The sequence below is a fragment of the Tachypleus tridentatus genome, chromosome 13 (genome assembly GCF_004210375.1).
Source record: "Tachypleus tridentatus isolate NWPU-2018 chromosome 13, ASM421037v1, whole genome shotgun sequence".
In the NCBI taxonomy this organism is placed as follows: domain Eukaryota; kingdom Metazoa; phylum Arthropoda; class Merostomata; order Xiphosura; family Limulidae; genus Tachypleus; species Tachypleus tridentatus.
Window position 1 is genome coordinate 86884175 of NC_134837.1, and position 23055 is coordinate 86907229.

The 23055-nt window shown below is 32.4% G+C and overlaps 1 protein-coding gene across 4 annotated transcripts; it reads left to right on the forward strand.

Moving 5' to 3' along the window:
- The first annotated feature begins 1248 nt into the window (after positions 1 to 1248).
- SCCRO3 (defective in cullin neddylation 1 domain containing SCCRO3) lies at positions 1249 to 21991 on the forward strand. Of its 4 annotated transcripts, XM_076477489.1 has the most exons (3): positions 1480 to 1638; positions 15235 to 16213; positions 18388 to 21991. In XM_076477489.1, exons 2-3 carry the CDS (start codon positions 15295 to 15297, stop codon positions 18402 to 18404), a joined length of 936 nt encoding a protein of 311 aa, XP_076333604.1. In that variant the 5' UTR covers positions 1480 to 1638; positions 15235 to 15294; the 3' UTR covers positions 18405 to 21991. The 4 variants fall into 4 exon arrangements, with proteins under 4 accessions (XP_076333603.1, XP_076333601.1, XP_076333604.1 ...); XM_076477488.1 differs by lacking the exons at positions 1480 to 1638; positions 18388 to 21991 and adding an exon at positions 1249 to 1268 and having other exon boundaries at positions 15235 to 18015; XM_076477486.1 differs by lacking the exon at positions 18388 to 21991 and having other exon boundaries at positions 1473 to 1638; positions 15235 to 18015.
- The last annotated feature ends 1064 nt before the right edge of the window (positions 21992 to 23055 follow it).

A 23055-nucleotide genomic window follows, 5' to 3' on the forward strand; every position in this document is an offset into this window, starting at 1 on the left:
ATAGAAAGATATGTATATGATTTGGTCTTTGAATTTATTAACTCCTTTTCCTAATGTTTTATTCTGTCATAACCTCAATTATCTTCTCTTTTTCCGAACATTTTTGTTTGTTTTTTATCCCAGCCTCTCCGTAATTCATTATATTTATTTAATTCTTCAGTCTTATTGATACAGTTTATCTTTACGTCTCGTTTATTTCATCAATCTTACCTTTAATCCAGTTTATAACACAATAATATTTTATCTGGTTATCAATGGGTCTCGTTCTTTTAAACACGCTTGCAGTTATGTAGCATTTTCATGAATAACTCAAAAGCTACATCATGTTATTTTTGCATTTTATTTAACTGGACAACAAAGTGGATATTCGCAAATAAATTATAAGATGAACGTTTATTACATTGAATAGAAATGATGTACGTATATAAAAATGAATTATTTTCATTATGATCAAAACATTATACTTCACTTTTTTCTTCAACCCAGCCTTTAAGTGGTTTAAAGACTGCATAACTACATTTTTGGAGCATTTGAAAATGCACTGCCGGCTAAAATCTTAAAGCCAATGAACATAAAGAAAAAATATGCATTTTGCGTTGTCAGACTCGAACACTTATTTGAGTAGAGCTTCGAAAGATGAAAATAAGAAAATGGAAAATAAAAATAAAAATTAATCTTGGCCTTAAGATTTTGGCCAGCAGTGTATCTGTGGGTCATGAAATACGGTTCCTTTTTTTCTTGCATAAGTTGTCCAGTCATATAAACGTCGACATTGTTGTCCATGTTTTGTAATTAAATACAATTTATTTTATATATTTATTACTGAAAAGTTAATGGTAGTTCTAATTAATGCAGCCATATACACCCATCAACTGTTGTTGCAAGCTGGCAATACATAGCCAATCTATCCCTGAGAAGAGAAGTCTATTTACCCAAGCACTAGTTTATCTTACCTTGTTTTTTAAAACTTGTTATCTGTTTTTATATGTTCCAAGCGTTTTCTAAGCATTGTTAATATCAAACAATTTGACAATCGCTGTATTATTCTTGTTACATTTATTTTTGACAAAGATAACAGCAGAAAATATTTGAAGAAATTTTAATAGATTCACTTTGACTGTTTTTTGTTTTTTTTATGTCTGTGTCGAAACGGTTTAGTATTGTTTGTTCTTCCTGATTATTGCACACGGTAATACCCAGGCAGGATCTGCAAAATTTGTTGCATGACGACTCCGAATACTCACATTTCTAAATTATAAATACGAAAGGTAAATAATTATGTGTGTATTTTATTATAGCAAATCCATATTGGGCTGTCTGCTGTGTCCACCGGGGGAAATCGAATCCATGGTTTTAGAGCTGTAAATCTGTAAACTTACTGCTGTTTCAGCAGGAGATAAATTATTATGAATCATGTTTAATCACAAAATGGTTACTGATTGCCACAATTTCTTTTAGTTAGATAGCCTGGTGGAGGCTTTCCTCATTAATGACGTCATTGTCTTGCATCGTATCCAGCTTTTGTCAGTAAAAAAAGATATTACATAATTTTCTTATGCATGGTTTATCGTGAAATTGGGTAATTACCATCCTGGGTTTGCATCTCACTTAAGTTTTTATGGTCGAAAATTGATAAAGGTCCGTTGTTTTTAATATTTTATGTAAATTAGAACAGAATAATGTCATTTAGGGTTTAGTTTCTGTCATTAAGTAGTACTAATTCTAGTGTTAGTATTACTACTAGTAGTAGTACTAAGTGCAAGAACATATGATATTAATTGGCATAAAATTATGAAACGTAGATCTGTTTATTTTATTTTTTGCAGTTTCATTGTCACAAATACTGTTATTACAAGTATGTCTATTTAACTTAGTCATGTATGGCGTATCAAATTCTGAGACGTAATTGCTCCGTCTACAGTACAGGCTGGTGACGAAACACAATGCTATTAACCATCTATGATTTAGGCTTAGCTCTTAGTTATATTGTTTTCCGTAAGGCAAATTAAATAATAATAACATGATGACTTAAGTAATCAGAAATAATATTCAAAGTTTGTAAATTCACAATTATATATATGTAAAAAAAGACTTAAATTACCTGTGTTAAAGTGTGCGTGAAAAAAGTTATCAATTTCACAAGTGATGTAAAAAAATTAAGTCAATGTCCGTTCTCAAGTATTGTCTAAAATTGTGTAATTTTTTTGTTCATCTTTTGTCAGAGCTAAATCTTTGAAAACTAATTTTAAGTGGACAAGATTTTTGGACTGAAACAGTTGAGCTACTCTATGAAGTTACAACTTAATAACATAGGTTAAAATCGTTACTTCTAGGTCTAAACATATAGTAAATTGTTAAATAATAACATGAAAAATAATTGAGAATGAAAGGTTTTGTCTTCTCTGTACCTTCATTTTGGCCTAAGTTGATGTTTGTTAAATCACGTGATATTTACTAGTTCACAATTTTAGTGACTCAGGTGTGCAAATATATGGCATGCCTCTGGATGGTGCTGGTAAATTAGGATACATTTTACTGTTTATTTGAACATTAATTAGAAAATGCTCAATTAAAAATTTTCCCCCTTTACTGAAACATGACAGGCACTTGATCTGTTGATCACTGTGCTACTAGTTTTACTATGAATCTAAGGAATCATGGATAATCCACCATTGCTACAAAAATGCAATGCTTTTAGGGACTGTGGGTGTGCTGTAAAAATCAGAAAAGTAGCCTGGTGCCATTTGCTTACTGCTTCTTGCAATTTATCAGTACAATTTTAGGGACAGCTAATCATTTTAGATATAAAACTGTAAACTTAATTTTCCAACATGATATAAAAGGAACAGTTATAATATTTTACTGCCTATTTATGATTACAACTGGTTTAACTTTTAAATTATAGTGGTTGTGGTATAGTGAGTATAATCATTTGTTATGTGCAACTGTATGTTGAAGGAATAACTAAAATTCATTCAAGGCAGTCTAACACATTTGAGTAATAAAGAACAACAGAGCTGTGTATTTACTGATTCTTCATTTATTTATCTATCTAAATTGCTATTTGCAAAATAAAACTTGGTATTGGTACCATAGACTTATTAACATGCAGGTGGTGTTTGCTCAGCAAGCAAACAAACAACAGACATAAATTTAAATATTATTTTACATCATGTTTTAATGCTAGAAGCAGCAAAGTTTGCAGTAGGAAGGGGCTGAATGAGAAATTATGCAACTGAATAAAAAATAAAAAGTTATTTGGTTTTTATTTTATTTTCCAATAATAACATTTTCATTAGAATAAATAGCTAATTTTTCCATGATGTTAAAAAAAATTATCTTTACAATTCCTAGTATGAGCTCCAGTACTTCAACCATAAATAAATAATTGGGGATGGAAACAAGACTTCCATTGCATAGCATTTTTATTCACTCTAGGTTTTATTAAAATACTATCAAAAAATAATCTACAGCAATATAAGGTATATTGCAACACTAATCTAATTCTCATTTGGCACCTTGGACAGTTCTTGTTCATTTAATTCTTAAAGTGTGCTGTATTGAAAAAATATGTAATGTGTATCAATCATGAAATTTATTTCTGTTATTTATTCACTTGTTGAGCAAGCACCACCACCCATACAGATATGTGGATGATAGGCTAACTAATATTTTTGTTTTGCAAAAGTGATTCAAATTTATAAGTAAATTAAGCATATGAACATACACATTCATGTTGGTCTTCCTTATTCTCGTGTATGTTGGGTAAGGCTCAAAATTTACCAGACAGTCTTGAGTGGAACTTGAGGTATATCTTACAGTTCTGGACAGTGTTTGGTGGGATTTAAACTGTATTAGATTGATTTTATGTAGGACATATATTGGTACATTTTGTGTTTTATGTACAGCATATGTATGTATTAGAAGTTCATATACTCATCAGTATAGTTTTATGAGAATGCAAAACAAAATATCTAGGCTTAATGAATAGCTTTTTTTTACAATATAATGATAAAAATAGTGTTTCATGTAAAGAATGTTGAGTTTTCAAAAAGGCAATTGTTGGCAGTTATGATGGTATATTCTTGAGGTATAGAAGTAGTAAATGGTTATAGATTATAACATTTTTCTTAAGTATAATTTTGGTATTATTAAGCTTTAGAATACTTATTTTAAAATATTTTAGTTAAATTAGAGAGAATTTCACACTTAGGTTTTTCATTGTAGAATTATATGAAGCTTTAGACTATTAATTCAAGTATTACTTGCTGTTTTTAAATGGTATGTTGTTATGTGCAGTACTAAGTACATTGAATATTTAATTGGAATAAACAAAGTATGTTAAGTGTTAGTTAAGTAAGAAGGGTAATACATTAAGAGCTGAATTTATTGTTTCTATTACGTTGGACAACAAAAACTTTGCTACTGCAAGAAACTCAGGTGATTCTGGGTAGTTTGATGATACGGATTTGAAATACGTAGTCAGACTTTATCTCTTGCCTCTAGGCTTTGATTATTGTCATATCTCAATATTTTATCAACACAAATATCATGCACTCAATTTTAGTACAGTAGATTTATGCTATTAAATTGTTTACTTCAACAATTTATAGGTAAAAGGTATACATTTTGAAAAATCCATACATTGACTGTATTGTATTGGTATAAAGTTCCAAATATAATGTTCGTATGTGCTATTTCTTTTTAATATAATTGTGGTGACTTGCACTGCTTTTGCTTAACTCCCACTTACCTGCTCCATCTAGGAATCATGAAACTCTCATGTGCTCTGTTTTCTAGAACATTCAATTCCTGTATCATACCACCATAAAGTGCTTCATCTGATTGCACAAGAAGAGTTAAAAGTGATTTGATTCATAACGTATCTCTTTCAAAACAGCAAAGGGAACTTCTTGGCTCTTTTTTACAGCAATGGAAATTATTAGCTCGGGAACAAGTTTCAAATTAACAAAATTACCATCAGTCTTTCTTCTTATTACAAAATGGAAGATTAGCTACTTAACATCATTCCCAAGACTGGAATTTTTATCAACTCATCTAAAGTTAGTCTGAAAGTTGTACTTTGGTATAATGAGAACACTAAACCATTTATTCTTGTTTCTTATGCTGTGAACATGAAAGAAATTTTCCAAAGCATGCAGATTGTATTTGAGGCTATCAAATGTGATCACCAGAGGTGGAACATACTTAGTGATCTAAAAGATATGCACAACTTCTAGGTCTGCAGAGTGGGTATACCAGATATTGTTGCTTTTTTTTATGTCTCTAGGACAGCTGAGATAATAAAATCATTTCAAAAAGAAGGAAAAGAAAGTGAGAAAGAACTACATACCAGGAAAACAAGATATTATCAATCTTTAGTGAATCCTGAAAATATATTTGTAAACCTTCATATTAAACTGGGACTAATAAAACTTTATAAAAGGAATAAACAAAGAAACCTGCTTGACAAATTTCTAAAAATCAGTGAATAAAGAACGTAAAGAGACATCTTTGTTAGACCCCAGGTTTGGGAAGTGCTGATGAATGATGGTTTTTAAAACAGTACTTAATCAGAAGGAACTTGCTGTCAGGACAGCATTTAAACTGGTTGTCAAAAATTTCTTAGAAAAATCACAGAGATGAAAGCTATACTGTGATACTTGATGATATGCTCAAGAACTGCAGGAAAATTGGACCTTACACTCCCATCTAGACTTCTTTCAAAATTATCTAGGTGTAGTGAATGATGAGCATGGTGGATGCTTCTACCAACATATTTCTACAATGGAACAGCAGTATCAAGGATGATGGAAGATTACTGTTGGCTCTTACAGCATGAAACTGAGAACACACACAAAAGGTGCAAAAAAGTCAGGCAGATATTTTATAACAAAAAAAAAGTAATACCTTGATGAAAGTTTTGAATGTAGCCTGAATGTGTTACTGCTCTTTTGAACTGGTATTGTTATTATATATTGTTTTGGAACATTCTTAAATCCAATTTTCAATCAATAAAGTTGTATATAAGAATAAATCTACCATAACTCAAAAACTGGAGGTGAACAGGAATTTTCAGTATGAGTTTTAGAATCAGAACTGTCAAATTACTTGTAAAGAGTTGCATTTTTTTCTTATTAGTAGGAGAGAAAGTGAGTTAATACAGCAATATATTAGAATTAGTAGTACATTGTGTGCAACTAAAAATGGATACATTGTAATTTAATAGTGTCAGTATGATTTAGTAGGGATTTTAGTGTTATATTGAGCTACACTTTAATCTGTAAACTGTGAACTAGCATAAGCTTAGTTAAATATACAGTTGTTATGTGGTTAGAATAATTGAGACTGATAAAACATCAGTGTTAGAGATAATTGAAAGATAATGGCATGGAACTTGTATGATATAGCAGGTGCCAGAATTGTGTAAATCTTGAAAATTGTATGCCTGTTACCCACTGTCAGAGATATATTAAACTACACTAGTAGAACTATCTTACTTGAAAATTGACAAATCTGGAAATGGTTTTCCATGGCAAAGAAGGGGAAGGTAGATTAGGAGCTTAAATCATAAAGCAAGGCAATAAATGGATAAAGTTAGGCAAGGGTAGGAATTATAGTGTTTGCTTTACAGGGTTGCACATTAATAAAATAATTAGGGCTGTAGATGCAGGTTCGGTTAACATTTGGGTTCTAGTTTGGAATGGATTCTCAACTTTTTACTGTTTGTCATGAGGAGTGAGATGATCAAGAGATGCCTGTTTTTCATTAAGTATACTAATAGTCACTTGTGGTGAAGAATATAAAAAAGACTAGGACTAGAATTTGCTTGCTTGATGCCAAAGTACAAGAAATTATGGAGCTTTTTGACAGTTTAGTTTCTAGGACAAGAGGATATTTTCTTTTCCTTTTTTTTGTTGTTGTAATGTATGAAGCAACAAAGATGTTAGAAATTGTAAATAGAAGAGGCTGCCTATAAAATAAGAATTTAAAATGACATAGAATGGAAGATTTATAGAACTATATGTAGTTAAGGATTTGATTGAAATAAAAATTAGGCAAATTAAAAGAGCTTATGAAAAACTGTGTGCTTAAAATGTTGAAATTGACAGCAGTGGTATTTTTAGCACATTAAAGGTAAGATCCCTTTCTTTCATAACAACTTTAAGATTATTCCTATCCAAATTATGATCATAATTGAATTATCTTGCATTTATAATTAAAACCCATCTTCCATTTATTTTATTTGTCCAACTCACTGAATGATCTGTTCTTTTTTGTAAAGCAGCAGCATCCTCTTCATAGCCAGCAACACCAAGTTTTCAAAAACAGTAAATTTGTTGTTTATTCTTTCATCCATATCATTGATGTAAATCATAAAGAATGAAGGTTCTAGGACTGAGTCCTGAGATACTTCATTATAATGACCATCTGCTTTCTTTCATTCAGCTACCCTTCTATCCAATTAGTTCACTCATCCTTCACATTTATAGTTTTTTTTATTTTAACAAGCCTGTTTATGTGGCACTTTGTCAAATGCTTTATGAAAATCCAGTTACACCAAATCTACACTCTTTCCCTCCTCTGAATAAGCAATAACCTTTTCAAAAAATGTCAAAAGACTTGTAAGGCGAGATTTTTCCTCTAATGAAACTATGCTGACTATCCAAGAAAATTTTAAACTGTGTTAAGTGACTTTGTAAAGCAGTATGATTTATCAGACTTTAAAAGAAATTTAACACTAATCTAAGATTAATAGGCCTTTGATTACTAGGACAGTTTTTATCAACTCTTGAAAAGAGGAGTAACATTAACTATCAATCCTCTGGCACCTGTCTACTATTTAAGGTCTTGTAAAAAGTAATAGCAAGAGGCTCATATATCCAGTCTTTAATCTCCTTCTTAACCTTTGGACCAGGAGCCCTATTTTCTTTAAACTTGCCAATTTTTTTCTTAACAAGCACATGAATAAAACAAGACAATGACATTAATTAAGATGAGAAATGTGTCCTAAACCTTCATTAGTGAAAACTGAAGGATAAACAGAATTTAACAACCCTGCCATCTCAAAATCATCAGTTACAAGACTTCCTTTATCATCCCTCAAAGGTTCTATCCTCATCCTAACGTTTTGTTTATTCTTAATGCATTTAAAATAATCTTGACATTCAAGTTTTACATTTTGAGCCAACCTTTATACATACATTCTCTATGAGGTCCTAATTTTCTGTTTGACCAATGTTTTTTCATATTCTGTAATCTTCTAAATCTCCTGTGAAACCATTCAATTTAAATTTCAATAATTTGTCATGTTTTTCTTTAATTTGATCCTGTATACCTTTTGTGAGACAAACTTTTTTTTAATTGTAGCCACCTTTTTTTTTCCTTGAAGGATAACTTCATAATATGTAAAAATATTCCACACTTGATATAGTGTCCCAAATAATTCGACTGCTCATGCACGACAGATAAGTTTTAATGCATCCCTTGAAAATTTGCTTTTTTTTAAAATTGTAACCAAAATATTATTATTCCTGATCTCCATGTGCAGCAAAACATCAAACCTAATAGACCAGTGATAACTTGCACCCAGATGTTTCCCAATTTCCACCTTTAGTATTAGAAGTTAACAACAAATCTAAAACAGTATTGTTTGTAGTAGGTTTGACTCTAATGTTTGCTTGTCTATATGCCTGAAATTAAAATCACCCATAATTATGACCACATTAACAGCTAAAATCTTAATCTCAATGTAAAGTTTATTATTAATTTTGTCAGTATCATGTGGTTGTCCTGTAACACATTCCCACTAAATGCCTTTTCCCTTTATATCCATCACTGGAAACCCAAAGGGACTTGATTACCTTACTGTTATTTTTGATATACCCTACTTCAATAGGATGTTACTCACACTTTTCATATAAAACAAATCCTTCATCTTTCTTTAGTACTTCATCCCTATTAAATGATATATAGCACTATATTTGAAAGATTTTTGTCATCAGAATTATCTACACCTAACCATGTTTCAGTTTGCCCATTATTTCAAAATCCTTCAGTACTACCAGCACACAAGTTTTTTTCTCTCTCTAGCAGTACAGTAATTACAATTAAGCTACCCCTCCATGTGGATTCCTGTAGTGGTGAGGGGACCTCCTATGGAAGGTTCTGTTCTTTCAGTTTACCTCCTATGGAACCTAAACATACATCCACATGTTTCCTGTGCATGGCGACCTGTGAAAGGGGGAGAGGATCCTGGTGGTTGAGGGGTCTAACCCTAACACACCACTTTTTCCTTGAATTCCTGTAGATGGGTAGGCTTAGAGTGGCCACCTTGGGTAAATTGGCTGGCCCACTCGGGCTAGGGTCAACCAAGTACCAGTGTTGGATGTTCTCAACAGGTGTTGTGGACATTGTATCTTATGTTGGTGTTTGGGTATAGTGCTCACGAAACCCTGGTGTTACTGCAGTTTCCTTGTTTAACATTGTAATGCATCCCCTCATGGGTACATGGTGGGTGGGGTCAGTGAGCACCGAAATTTCCCTTTCTTTATTATGGATACTCCAATCAAAAATCTTAATAAAATAGTGAAAAAACAGTCTATAGGTAAACAACCACGTCTTGAAGATTTTGAGCAGCAAACCTCACCATCTGTACCGCTGTTGTACCTCATTTTGTTATATTGCATTCACTTTCAGACAAACCTTTTGGGCAAATGCTTCTCTTTTTCATTTAGAAGGGACTAGAGGGACTTGCTAGCTTTCCAAAGTCAGTAAAGAAGCTTCAATCTGGTGACATATCAGTGTAAACATCCACATCTCAACACAGTGAACTCCTCTTGCATTTAAAAGCCATTGGGGATATACCTATTTTGGTTACACCTCATGTTATTTTGAATTTATCACAAGCAGTTATTGTTGAGAGGGGTTTGAAAAACATTCCAAAGTCTGTGATTTTTGCTGGTTTCTTCACCCAATGGGTTTCTGCAGTGAGAATATATCCACTTGCAAAGATAGAATTATGGTGCTGACCAATGTCCTCATTCTCACATTTATGTCACCACGTCTGCCTGCCATCAAGGCAGGTTATCTTAATTGCAGATTTCGGATATATTTTCCCAACTCTCTCCGATGTTTCCAGTGTCAGCAGTTCAGTCAATTGAAAACATCATGTCGTGGGTTTCTTGACATGTGCTCTTTGCAGCCGCATGGACCATGATGCCTACAAGTGTGAAATGGACCACTCGACACACCCTTGGAGGCGTAACCGTTCATGTTTCCTTTGGTCATACCATCACTGTTTGTTCTCTCTACCTGTCATCCGGAGAGACATGTGATCAATCAGCACTTGATGCTCTCATTGAAAAGTTGCTGTTTCCCTTTTTCATCCTGGGGGACTTTAATGGACATTACCCCCTCTGGGGAAGTGCTGTTAATGATAGGAGGAGTTGATCTGTAGAGCATATGCTCTCTGATCACAACCTTTCTCTTTTCAATACTGGTTCTTCTACTTATTTCCATGCACATAGTCAGTCCTTTACTGCTGTTGATCTCTCAATTTGCTCTCCTTCATTATTCTTCCATTTTACATGGAGGGTTGACAATAATCCATGAGGCAGTGATCATTTACCCATAATCTTGAGAGAGACTGGCCATGGAAGCTGGAACAGGCAAACTGGCCCTCTTTCACTGCTCTCACAGAACTTGATCCTGCCATTGTCTGTAAGCCATCACTAGAAGACTGTGTGGCAGCAGTAACTGACTGTATTATATAAGCAACTGCTCAATGTATTCTTAAAACCTCGACACATTTTCCACTATATCTTCATTCATGGTGGAATCCTGCATGCCACATGGCATGGAAGGCTCAAAAACGGGCTTGGGACATATTCCATAGATATCCCACACTCACAAACTGCATTGCTTTCCAGCGGGCCTCTGCACATGCTTGGTGGGTAAAACATCAAAGCAAAAAGGAATCTTGTATTAAGTTCACAACTGGCATATATTCTGCAACCAATTCCAAAGTGATATGGGACAAGATTCGAAAGGTCAGAGGGCAATATAATTCTGTCCCCCTCTTGATCTTGCTTTCTGATGGCCAGGAAATAGCTGGTACCCGGAGCATCGCCAATACTCTAGGTGAAAGCTTTTGCTGGATATCTAGCACTTCTGCTTCTTCTTCCACCTTCTTAACCATGTTAAGAAGGCTAATGATACAACATGGAGGTATGGCATTTTGCAAGACCATATATATGGGTTATGTGGCCATTTACCCATGTTTATTGAAACAATTTTAATGGACAAGAGATTCCAAGTTCGTGTGGGTTCGACACTTCCCATTCTTTTTTACAGGAACATGGAGTTCCTCAGGGCTGTATTCTGAGTGGCACACTTTTCAGTATAAAAATTAATGCCATCACTGAACAACTCCCTCTCACTTTTGTAAATATGCTCTATGTTGACAACTTTCACATCTCATGCTAGTCGTCGAACATGAGGTATATTGAGCGGCAGCTACAGACTGCTCTCAATTGTTTACTGAAGTGGATCACTGTGAACAGCTTTAACTTCTCTCTCTCTAAAACTGTTTGCATGCACTTTTGTTGCCAACAGGGTATTCACCCTGATCCTGAACTCCATATCGGTGAAGTTGTGCTGCCTGTGGTCCCTGAGAAAAAGTTCTTGGGGCTTATCTTTGACCATAAGCTGATCTTTATACCACACATCAAGCAGTTACGAGTCAAATGTACAAGAGCACTGAACATCCTCCGTGTCCTCTCTTCCACCACTTAGGGAGCTGATCGACGTTCTGTGCTAAAGATATACCGTGCTCTTATTTGATCGAAACTCAACTGTGGATCATTGGTCTATGGCTCTGCCAGACTATCGGCCTTAAAGATGCTGGACCCTATTCATCATCAAGGACTTCAGGTCTGTACTCGGGCTTTCTGCACTTCCCAGTTCAGAGCTTATACGTAGAGTCTTATGAACCTTCCTCGCACCTCTGCTGTTTGCAGCTGTCTTTACTGTATGCTTCAAAACTTCATTCCTTATCAAAGCATCCCACCTGGTTTTGTGTTTTCCTGAAAATGTATATCTTTGTATGAGGAAGAAAACTATTGTTTTTAATCTAATATTAAGTTTTTTCAAAGACTACTTAACATTTTATTAAACTGTTAACATTAGATGACTGCTAAGAAAATTACTTTTTGATTATCATACTAAAATTATTATAGTTCATTGTAGTACAAATTGTTTGTTTGATATAAGGAAGAAAGATCATATATTTTGGAAAATACTTCAGCTTGCAACCAGCAAGATGAAAAGTTTGAAATATGTTTGCAAAGAAAAAAAGGTAGGTAATGAATGGAAATGGATAAGTATGCCTAAATTATGGTACAGGTCATAACTTGAAAAAAGCAGTGTGCAGTGCTAAATATGTTGTTTATTGACAAACAATGGAACAATGGAATTCATTATTTTCATGGTTACATAAAATAGCAAATATAAATCCCATAAAACATTCCATATTATACATGTAAACATGTTTTGGTCTCAACATTAAGTGTTTATGAGAGAAAATAAATGCAGTGTGACTGTTTTGTTACGAATGTACATTTATTCCACTTCAAGAGTTAACGACCAATGACTTGATTGTAAATTCTGAAGAGGTAAAATACATGTTGTATCTTATCAACATTGCTTTAATGAGGTGTGTGTATCAATCTTATCCCTCATTGTTTTATGCTGTAGATCATCTGTAAAATGTGCAACATTGTAAATACTTTGTAAAAGTTTCCATGTATTTTTTATAGCAGTTAACTTGTTTTAATACAAATGCAGAAAAGTTACAAGTACGTCAACCTATGACATCATATAATATTTGAATTCCAAACTGACTGACCCCTTGGTCCGTTTTCTTACTGAATATTGGGTTAGTTTACTTTTTATCCTGATTATAACTAGAACTTGGAAGAGATTTATCAAGATGTAGGACATGGCTTGTTCAGTTGTTTGTAGAGAAGTATGGACTCCAAATGGTTCACAAACATTAGCAGAGGATTATGCTGGCATATGTACATTGTAGTTCATACCAGTAATCCTCAGTATTTGAATACCATTTTCTGGAGATTAAACTGGCTGAAAAGGATTACTGCAATTGTAGTTTATGCTTTTGAACCATATTTGGAGGAAATAAACATACTAAATTATTGCAATAATATTGTCAAAGAACTGTTTATTGAGGGTGGAAATGCAGCATTGTAAGATGGAAGTAATCAATAAAAATGTTCAAATGTACTTTTAATATTATTTGTCTTTTGAATGAAATAAAAGAACTGATTTATTTCTCAAAAACATTGCAATAAAATTATTCTACTGTATAAGAATTTTGAATATATCTAGTGGCTTCATTCATATTTTTGTTCTGTTCTCAGTATATAAAAATATAAAATGTTGCTTACTGAACTACACCATTTTTAACAAAATTGGTCATTTGGGATGAAGTCTGTTGCATATTTTTAAACCTGACAAGTCACTTTTTATTTCAATTGGCAGAAATTTATGCCCCAGTGATAGACACATTTCCTTTAGATTGGCACTTTTTTAAGACTTATTGACAGATATCTCTAGACAATATATGAAGGAAATGTTTTTTTTTTGGTAAAAATGTTCCTGTTTGGACATACAATGGCTATCTTGTTTCATTGTTAAGTCAGAAAAATCTAATTATACGAGGGCTGTTCAAAAAATACGCGGACTGACATCATAAAACAAAATGTACTTTATTTAGAAGTTACAGGTCTAGGACCCCTTCAAAGTACTCTCCTCCCCAACGCACACACTTATCCCAACGGTGTTTCCATTTGTTGAAACAGTCCTGGTACGCTTCTTTTGTAATGTCCTCCAGCTCCTTCCGTCGCATTTGCCTTAATCTCGGGAATCGTCTCAAATCTTCTTCCTTTCAAGGGTCTTTTGAGTTTGGGGAACAAGAAAAAATCGTAAGGAGCAAGGTCAGGTGAGTAGGGGGGTGGGGAAGAACAGTGATCAAGTGTTTGGCCAAAAACACACGAGTTCTGAGGGCTGAATTTCGCAGCAACGCGGTGCATCTTCAATTTTTTAGGTCAAAATCTCGTAACAAGATCCAACTGATATCCCACACTCTTCAGCAAGCTCCCTGACAGTCAGACGTCGATCTGCCCGCAACAGGGTTTTGATTTTGTCCACGTGTGGGTCATCAGTTGACGTGGAAGGACGTCCAGGACGCTCATCATCTTCAATGGATTCTCGACCATCCTTAAAACGTTCATGCCACCTGAAACATGCCGTACGCTTCATAGCAACATCACCGTAAGCCGTGTTAAGCATAGCAAAAGTTTCAGTCACAGATTTTCCAAGTTTAATACAAAATTTCACAGCAAATCGTTGCTCCTTCAGGTCATTCATTCTGAAATCCGCCAAACGAAAAAATCGCATTTCACTTAAAACCGCGTAGCTAATACACAAATGAAGATATCTGCAATCGGGAAATGGCGTCGTAATCAGCTGATTGTGCGAACCTAGCGACACCAAGCTGATTCCCCTGGAACCAACTGGAGCCGCGCAATTCAAACAGTCCGCGTATTTTTTGAACAGATCTCGTATTTGCAGGGTAGCCATTATATGAGTAAACATATTTCTATGTTTATGGAGCTGTAGCAATAACTATTGCACTTTGTATAGTTAGTGTATTTTGAGTAAGCTGTGAATTGTGTGAAGGTATAATTTATCAACAACACAAAATTTAATCAGCAAAAGTTTAAGTTACAAAATATGTTTTTCACAACTAGTTTTGTGAATTTAGTTATTTTTGTCTTTTTTAATTTTTTTTTCCTTGGTTTGGTACTTTGTGATGTTTGCTTTAAAAATTTAGGTTTCCACCATGCTCTAATACAGATGTGTGACAATTTTTACACATTTTCTACATAGTTAATACAAAGGACATAACTGATTTGATTTGAGCTTTTCACATGTATTTGAGAAAGTCACATAATTACTTTATTACCTCAATTTTGTTGAAAAGCTTTCAAGTTAGGTTTCATAAAAATGTTATTGTAGGTTTCAAAGTGTTAGTATATTAATATTATTATACATCTGTAAACAGTAGTAAAGATAAAGGAATAATAGCAATTAAATAATTAAATCATAATGTTTCAAAATATTATGCACTGAATGGATATTTTTTTTATTTAGGTTGGGGATGATCCGTTATAAGTAGGCAGTAATCTCCTGCTTACTGCAGTGTTCCAACCAATGGGGAAGTGCCTTTCTTGTTGTCAGTCCAATCAAGCAGGATCAGTACCCGAGAAACACTTGAAGCATCAAGAGTCCTCTCGGACAGTGGAGTTTTCAGGTGCCAGTGTGCCATCTAACAATTGTGGTGGGAGCCAAATTTTAAGATCCAGCAACAGAGAACTTAGTGCTCCTGTGGTTAGTAGTAATGGGGAAATGCATATAAGCACCTCTTCCAAGTCTACTCTTGGTTTTGCAGAAAAATTGATGTTTCACCCTCGAATCCCTCCAATCCGTAGTGGTAGCACAGACAAAAAGAGGTCTAGTCATTCAGGACGAGATTATTCAGAAAGCAAGATTCATGCTCTTTTTGATCAATATAAAGATTCACATGAAGATGCTATATTGTCAGAAGGAATAGAACGACTATGTCAAGACCTTGAAGTTAAGCCTGAAGAATTTCGTGTCCTGGTTTTAGCTTGGAAGTTTGGGGCTGAGCAGATGTGTTGCTTTACACATGAAGAGTTTGTGATTGGCTGCAAAGCTCTTCATGTTGACACAGTTCAAGGAATACGGTCCAAGTTTCCAGAGATGTTAGCAGAAGTACAGAATCCTGAAAAGTTCAAAGATTTGTATCGTTTTACATATAGATTTGGTCTTGAAGTGGGACAGCGGATCCTCCCAGCTGAAATGGCAATACAACTATGGAAACTTATATTCTCAATAAAAGAACCTTCAATTCTCAAACGGTGGCTTGTCTTCTTAGAAAAACATCCAAATATTCGAGGGATACCTCGTGATACTTGGAATATGTTTCTGAACTTTACAGAAACTGTTGGAGATGATCTCAGCTGCTATGATGACACAGAAGCTTGGCCAAGTTTATTTGATGACTTTGTAGAGTATGAAAATGATCAAACAAATCAGAATGTGCTTCAGAGTAAGGAAATAGAAGAGCTGGAGTAATAAACAGCTGCTTATGTCTTTGTTTGGTTAGCAGATAAAATGTGCATGCTTCTCTGAGTTAGTGTTGGTCTACCTATTAAGGGCTTTCCTAAATTAAATGTTATGTGATATTTTAACAGTGTCCTATTGGAATATATAAATGTTTGGACAAAAGACTATAAAATCTGACACGTTTTTTAAAATAATTTATTTTTCTTTTCTAAATTAGTTGGTTGATTTGTTGGCTTTTAGATATAAGTGAATTGTACACCTTACTCTATAAACTTTATTAATCAGCTGACCATTGTCTGCATTAACATGTATTTGTAATATTTTTTGTACATGTGACTGATATTTATGCAGATCATTTTAAAGTAAAATGTTGACAAATTCACACTGGCTGTTATAGTATCTGTTAATTAAATTTTCACATTATTCAAGGCCACTTCAGTAGAAACACTAAAAAATATTAGAAACCCTTTCAACGGCTATGTGACTGTTAACTTAAACTATTGCCATTTATAGGTGTAAGGTGTTTTTCTCATCACATTTAAATGCATGTGTGTTTGATAATTCGTATTAATTCTATTACGTATACTATAAAGTGTGTCACTTGAACTTACCTTCTTTATCGTGTACTTTTGAAAGAAAAACTGGAAAAGTATAATTTTTTTTAAGAATGAAAGACTATTTTGGCCAAAACTAAAACTTGTGAATAAGGTTCGTGTTGTTATTATAATCATTCTTGTGGTGTTAGTGGTTTAACTTTCTACTTGTAGTGGTGCATGTAATATTGTTTTTATGATGAAGCACATTGTCTTAGTTTACATGTACGTATATCTATATGCATGTATATAAGTACAAAGTACATAAAATTGAGTAAAAGGAAAACAGCTAAAAAAGTGTATATAACTGTCTTGTAGTAAATAAGAGCAACTTTTTCATAATAGGATTTTGAATGTGGGAGAACAGGATGCTACTTTTACTGTAAACATGTTCACTGTGACTTTGTATGAAAGGAATATAAAGTTCAACATTTTGATTGTAAATAGTTTGAAACTTTTAGATTGAATTAGTATTTACAAGAATACTTTTAAACTGGGTAAATCCTGTAAGCTAATTTGATATGTATGTGTACCAAATACATCTACTGTACTTGTATTCCATGATCAACAATACTGCTTATTTTTTAATTTGGGTTTTTCTATATAAAAAATCTAAATTCAAACTATTTTGTTAAAACTACATTACTTGTAGGAAAGAGGAGTTATTACATTCCTACTTTTCTCTTTTTTGTGTTATTTTTTTCTTGTTTTCAAGAATTTTATTTTTTTAAAATAAATTATGCATATTTGTGTCTTTATTTTGTAATGCTTCAGGTTCTTAATGCTGTGATTATTTAGTGTTAATCTTTTTTAATAGGTCATAATCATAGTTTTTGCAGTATTCAAAGAAAATACACATTTTGATTTGAAAAAAAGTAACAATTAAGCAGTTTGCATCCTATTTCCTTAAGGCATGTATGTGTTCTGCTTTCACCAGAGTTTGGGCATGTACTGTATACCTACACACTGGAAGTCAGCCTTTTATAGTTAACTCTATGAAGAAGAAATAAAGTGGGGAACAGAAATAAAGTACATATTGTTCAGTTTATTATTTCTTTATTATAACATAAGACTACTTCAACCAGTAACTCCCAGTAAGGGCATGTCAGCTCAGCACTGGAACAAAAACAAGTGAAATATTGCCTGGAACTTGCATTGAAGTTTACAATGTGTGATCCTCGGTAGCTCAAAAGGGAAAAACGCTTACTAGCACATCATTTTAGGAAAATACTAACTCATTTATTTCACCAGCAGTTCAACAGAAATATATTCATTACATATCGCTTCAGAAATTAACAAGAAAACTTTAGATTTGAAAATAAAGATTTATTTTATCTTTTTGCTTAAATAATGTTCTTTTTTATTTTAAAATTTTATGGCTTTTTTGTAAAGGTTGTTGGAAAGCCTTCTGGAAGCTGATCCAGTCTGAACAGTTTTGCATGTTTGTTTTATATATCAAATCTTTCTAACTTGTATGTTCTAATACAACACCATTTTTATCAATTAAATACAACATTTATATAAATATGTAAATGCAGTGTCTTGACCTTTATAATTATTGTAGGTCATCTTCAGTCATAAGAATATAATGGAAATTAGACTTGATGGAAGATCGAAAATGTTTTAATCAGGTGAAGCAAGAACAATAACATTAACCAAGAATATTATTGACCACCTAGAAACCAGCACTGGTGTTTAACACAAAAAAAGAGTCAATTGGGAAAAGAAGACACTTATATTAAGAGGTTAAAAGAAAGGTTCTGTATTTTAGGAATATAGTATAAAATGTTCAATTCCAAAATAAACATTAAACTTTTTATTACCACATACATTAATAAGGCTTGTATGTTACTGATATTGTTTTTTAAATGCTTTTTTGACTCTTTTATCTGTTTGTGTAATTTTTCTTTGTCTTTATTCCCTGTAAGTAATATGACTGAAAAAGTAGAAATCAAATTTTTTTTTTAATACTGTGTTGATAATGTTGTTAATTGGAAGGTCAGTTGATCAGAAGAGTTGCTTTAAAGCTATTGTAAAAGAAGATTATATTTGAAATAAGGGATACCCATTTTCTGAATACTTTCTGATATTAATAGTTCAACTTTTGAATTTCCATTACAAAGAATTAATCCACGTGAATAACAGGGTGATCAATGTGGCTAGACTTAAAAGCATGTTAATTGACTTAAGTGATACAACAACATGTTCATGGGTGGGTGTAAAAAAAAGTTTTATTTTCCTAATGTAGGTGTCACTACTCATATTTGTTAACAATCCAAAAGCAAAGAGAGAGAGGTAGATGATTCTTCATCTTGAAGGGATGTTTTAGTGTAAAGGATGGTTTTAAAATGATTTTTAAGTTTGATATACTAATAGAATTTTCATTTGTGAAACATTGATGTAACATAATGTTCATGGACAACAACATCCTGGTTCTCTCATCTAAACTAAACCAAAACTATTAAATAAAAATATCAAAATCAGCTTTATCACTAATATAATCATTAAATTTTCTTTTAAATTGACATAAATTTACTTTCTCCTCAACATCCAAAGGAACCCATTCCAATTCAAAGTTCTTAACCTTTACATTAATAACAACCCCTCTAACCCAGGCACCATTATTGTAGCTTTTTTTTTTTATTTAAACTTTTCCAATAATTTAAGGTCCTTAAGGTATGGAGCCCAAAACTGAACACAGTACTCCAAATGTGGCCTAAACGGTGTTCTATACAGTGAAATTATAACTCTGATTTATATTCAGTACTTTTGTAGATACAGAGTAAAATCCTATTTACCACAATACTAACAAACAGTACACTGGATGGCATAAAAGGCTGACCAACCACTGCATAAAGATCCCTTTCTTTCATAACGCTGTTAAGATTATACAGGGTGTTCGGAAAGTCACTGTGCACTTATATATTTATTAACAGACAAAACTGCACAGTGACTTTCCGAACACCCTGTAATTCAAATTATGATAATCAACATGCATTATTATAATTAAAACACATCTGCCATTTATTTGTCCAACTCAGTAAATGATCTAAATCTTTTTTTAAAACAGCAGCATCCTCTTCACAGGCAGTAACACCAAAGACCTTAATATCATCAACAAATTTAAGTAATTTATTGACCATTCCTTCAATTGTGTCATTGATGTAAATAAAAAGGAACAAAGGTCCCAAGAATGATCCCTGAGGTATCGCACTTGTGACATTAATGTAGTTTGACTGAAGTCATTTTATAAATGGCCATCTGTCTTCTTGCATCTAGCCACATTTCTATCCAGTTAGCTTACTTATTCCCTGGCCAGGTGGTTAGGGTGCTGAACTCCTATTCTAAGAGGCATGGGTTCACGTCACACCAAACGTGCTTGCCTTTTCACTTATGAGGGTGTTATAATGTGACAGTCAGTCCCACTATTTGTTGGTGAAAGAGTAACCCAAAAGTTGGCAGTGGGTGGTAATAATTAGTAGCTTTCCCTCTAGTCTTACAATACTGAATTAGGGATGGCTAGCACAGATGGTCCTTGTGTAGCTTTGTTCAAAATTCAAAAACAAATAATACTAATCCCCTATACTTAGAGGTAATTTTTTTACCAGCCTTTTTTTCTGGGACCTTGTGGAGTGCTTTCTGAAAATTGAAATAAACCAAATCTATATGCTTACCCTCATCTACATTAGTGGTAACATTTTCAAATAATTTCAAGTAAGCGTGATATCTGTTTTAAATATAACACTCTTCTTATGTATGTAATTTGTTTTAAAACAACTTTTATTTTGATAAATTAATCTTCTTATTTGCAACGTTATAAGTAGCAAGTTAGTTTTTAGTCCTATTTCCTCTCCTTGCTTTGTACTGTTTTTAGTTAGTAATATTGCTTGTTAATTTTCTTGTTCTTGCATCATCTGACTTAACATTCTTTTGATTTTGTATTTTTCTAATGAGCCTAATTTTTGTTACCTGAGGATGTGTCTTATTAAAATTGTATTACATAAATGTTAGTAATTGACAAGAGATCATTGTCCTATTTGAAACCACATATATTGCCTTTAATAATTTGTAAATGAAAGAATAATAAAGGTTATTGTTTTCCATAAATCTATTAAATGTAAAAGTTATAACATCATACATGTAACTTGTTTTGCTTAAGCTATCACAGGAATTTTAAAGTTTTATAATACATACCATTACAAATGGTAATTAATAACATTTGGTTATGCTATCCCTTTATTTGATGTACAATGCGTATGTGTGTATAGTATTATGGTTACAACTATATAGAAAAATTTACCATAACAATTACATTGTAATGTATTGTTGAAGTTAAATTTTCTAAGTTATGATTGTACAAAGCTTTTATTTCCTCATGTTTTAATTAAAAAGCAGAGAAATAATTTATAATATGACTAATTGATATATCATCCTACACAAACTATTAGAACTAGTCACAATTCAAGAAACCTAATAACCAGAGTGCTTTCAGAACACAAAGCTCAGATTATCTTCTCCTGTTATTGTACATTTTTGGTTTTTCTTTCAGCATGGTTTTTAACGCAAAAAAGATTTGACGTTTGATATGTACTTGTAAATTGAATATTTTATTAACAGAAAACAGTTTTGTTAATTTCAAAGCTCTTGAATGATAGTTCAATAATCATTCTGTTTAAATAGATATAATTACACATATTCCACAATCTTACATACTGATATTGACAAACATGAAATAAGAGTGATCAAGGTGCAACAAACGTTAATGGAATGGGACAAATAATCATTTTGATTGGAGCAGAAAATACTTATTGAGAATATTTTTTATAAACATCATTAAAAATGATATTTTAGAACTTTATTTAAAATGTTTTAACACTTATCAAATCTTGCACCCTTTAAGCTGATTATCATCTTCACTGTGGTGTACATAGCACTAAAAACATAATGTTCTAAAATTTGAAATGACAAATTGTCATTCAGGCATAGCCCTCCTCAATGAAGACATAGTATAAAAGTGTCACTTTAGAGGTATTTTGACTCTCAAGTTACACTGTTACCAAGCCAGAATGAGAAAACTCATTTGAGTTCGTTGATACAACTTAGATTTATTATATTAACCATTCTAAATTTTTACAAACTTGTGCTAAAGAGGAGGAACAAATATTTTTAATTTAAATGTCATGTGTACTTTAAACTTTGATGCAAATAATAATTTAAGTTTGACAATTAACTTTTCTTAATTGCCTTGCCATTACTATGAGAATATCATAAATTATTCAAACTGAGATTCACTTCTTAATTGTAAAAATAATAGATGAAAAGTGATGTTTTTTAATGTTAAAAATAATTAAGAATTTTTTTTTACTTTATCATATCATCTAGTGACAGTCAGTTATTGCACTGTTAATCAAAAGTTCATTATATAACAAGATTTTGTAGGTTTTGTTATGATTGTATTTTTGAATACCTTGGTAATAACATTTCTAGGTCTGTTCAAAGTTACAGCCATGTCCTCATAATAAGCCTGCCTTGTGTTTAGTTTACACATTTTGAAAGCAAAATGCAACTACTATTATTTTGGTAGCAATGTAAATCCACTAAAGGCTAGTGTACACAATATATATATATATATATATATATATATATATTTTTTTGCTCTTTTTATTGAGATTATCTCTAAATGTGCAATCTATGATTAATTTTTATATGCTATAGCGAATTTGTTGGAAGGCCATCTTGCACAGTATAAGATGTTGAATTTATTATACTTCATAATTACAATTAGTGTGTTAAAATACTTGATACATTTTGTTTATTGAAAATACGTATTAATTTAGTAGTGAGTATTGCATAACCTTTAAGAATATATTAAATTTCTCATGTTTCAAGTTGGTGTTATTAACCCTTCTTATGCTTAATAAATGACAATAAGGTATAGTTATGCCATTTTCAAAATTATTATTTTTGAACCATTGCTTAAAATGATTTTTTGTAACTTAGACATGTATAAATATTCTTATATTTTATGCTTACAATATAGAGTTGTATGAGTACAGACTTTAGATTGATTTTTACTTTTAAGAAATTTAATGTTAAAACTGGAATATTACATATAAAATGTTTGCACACCTTGAAATTCAAATTTAAATAGTAAGAACCATGATTTAAAATAACTATCAAATGATTTCAAACCATCAATGATTCCATATTTGTGTCGAACATTTAATGGGAA

What these genes read in the sequence shown, in the direction of transcription:
- SCCRO3 (XM_076477488.1), top strand. Translation starts at nt 15,295, where the DNA reads ATGGGGAAGTGCCTTTCTTGTTGTCAGTCCAATCAAGCAGGATCAGTA.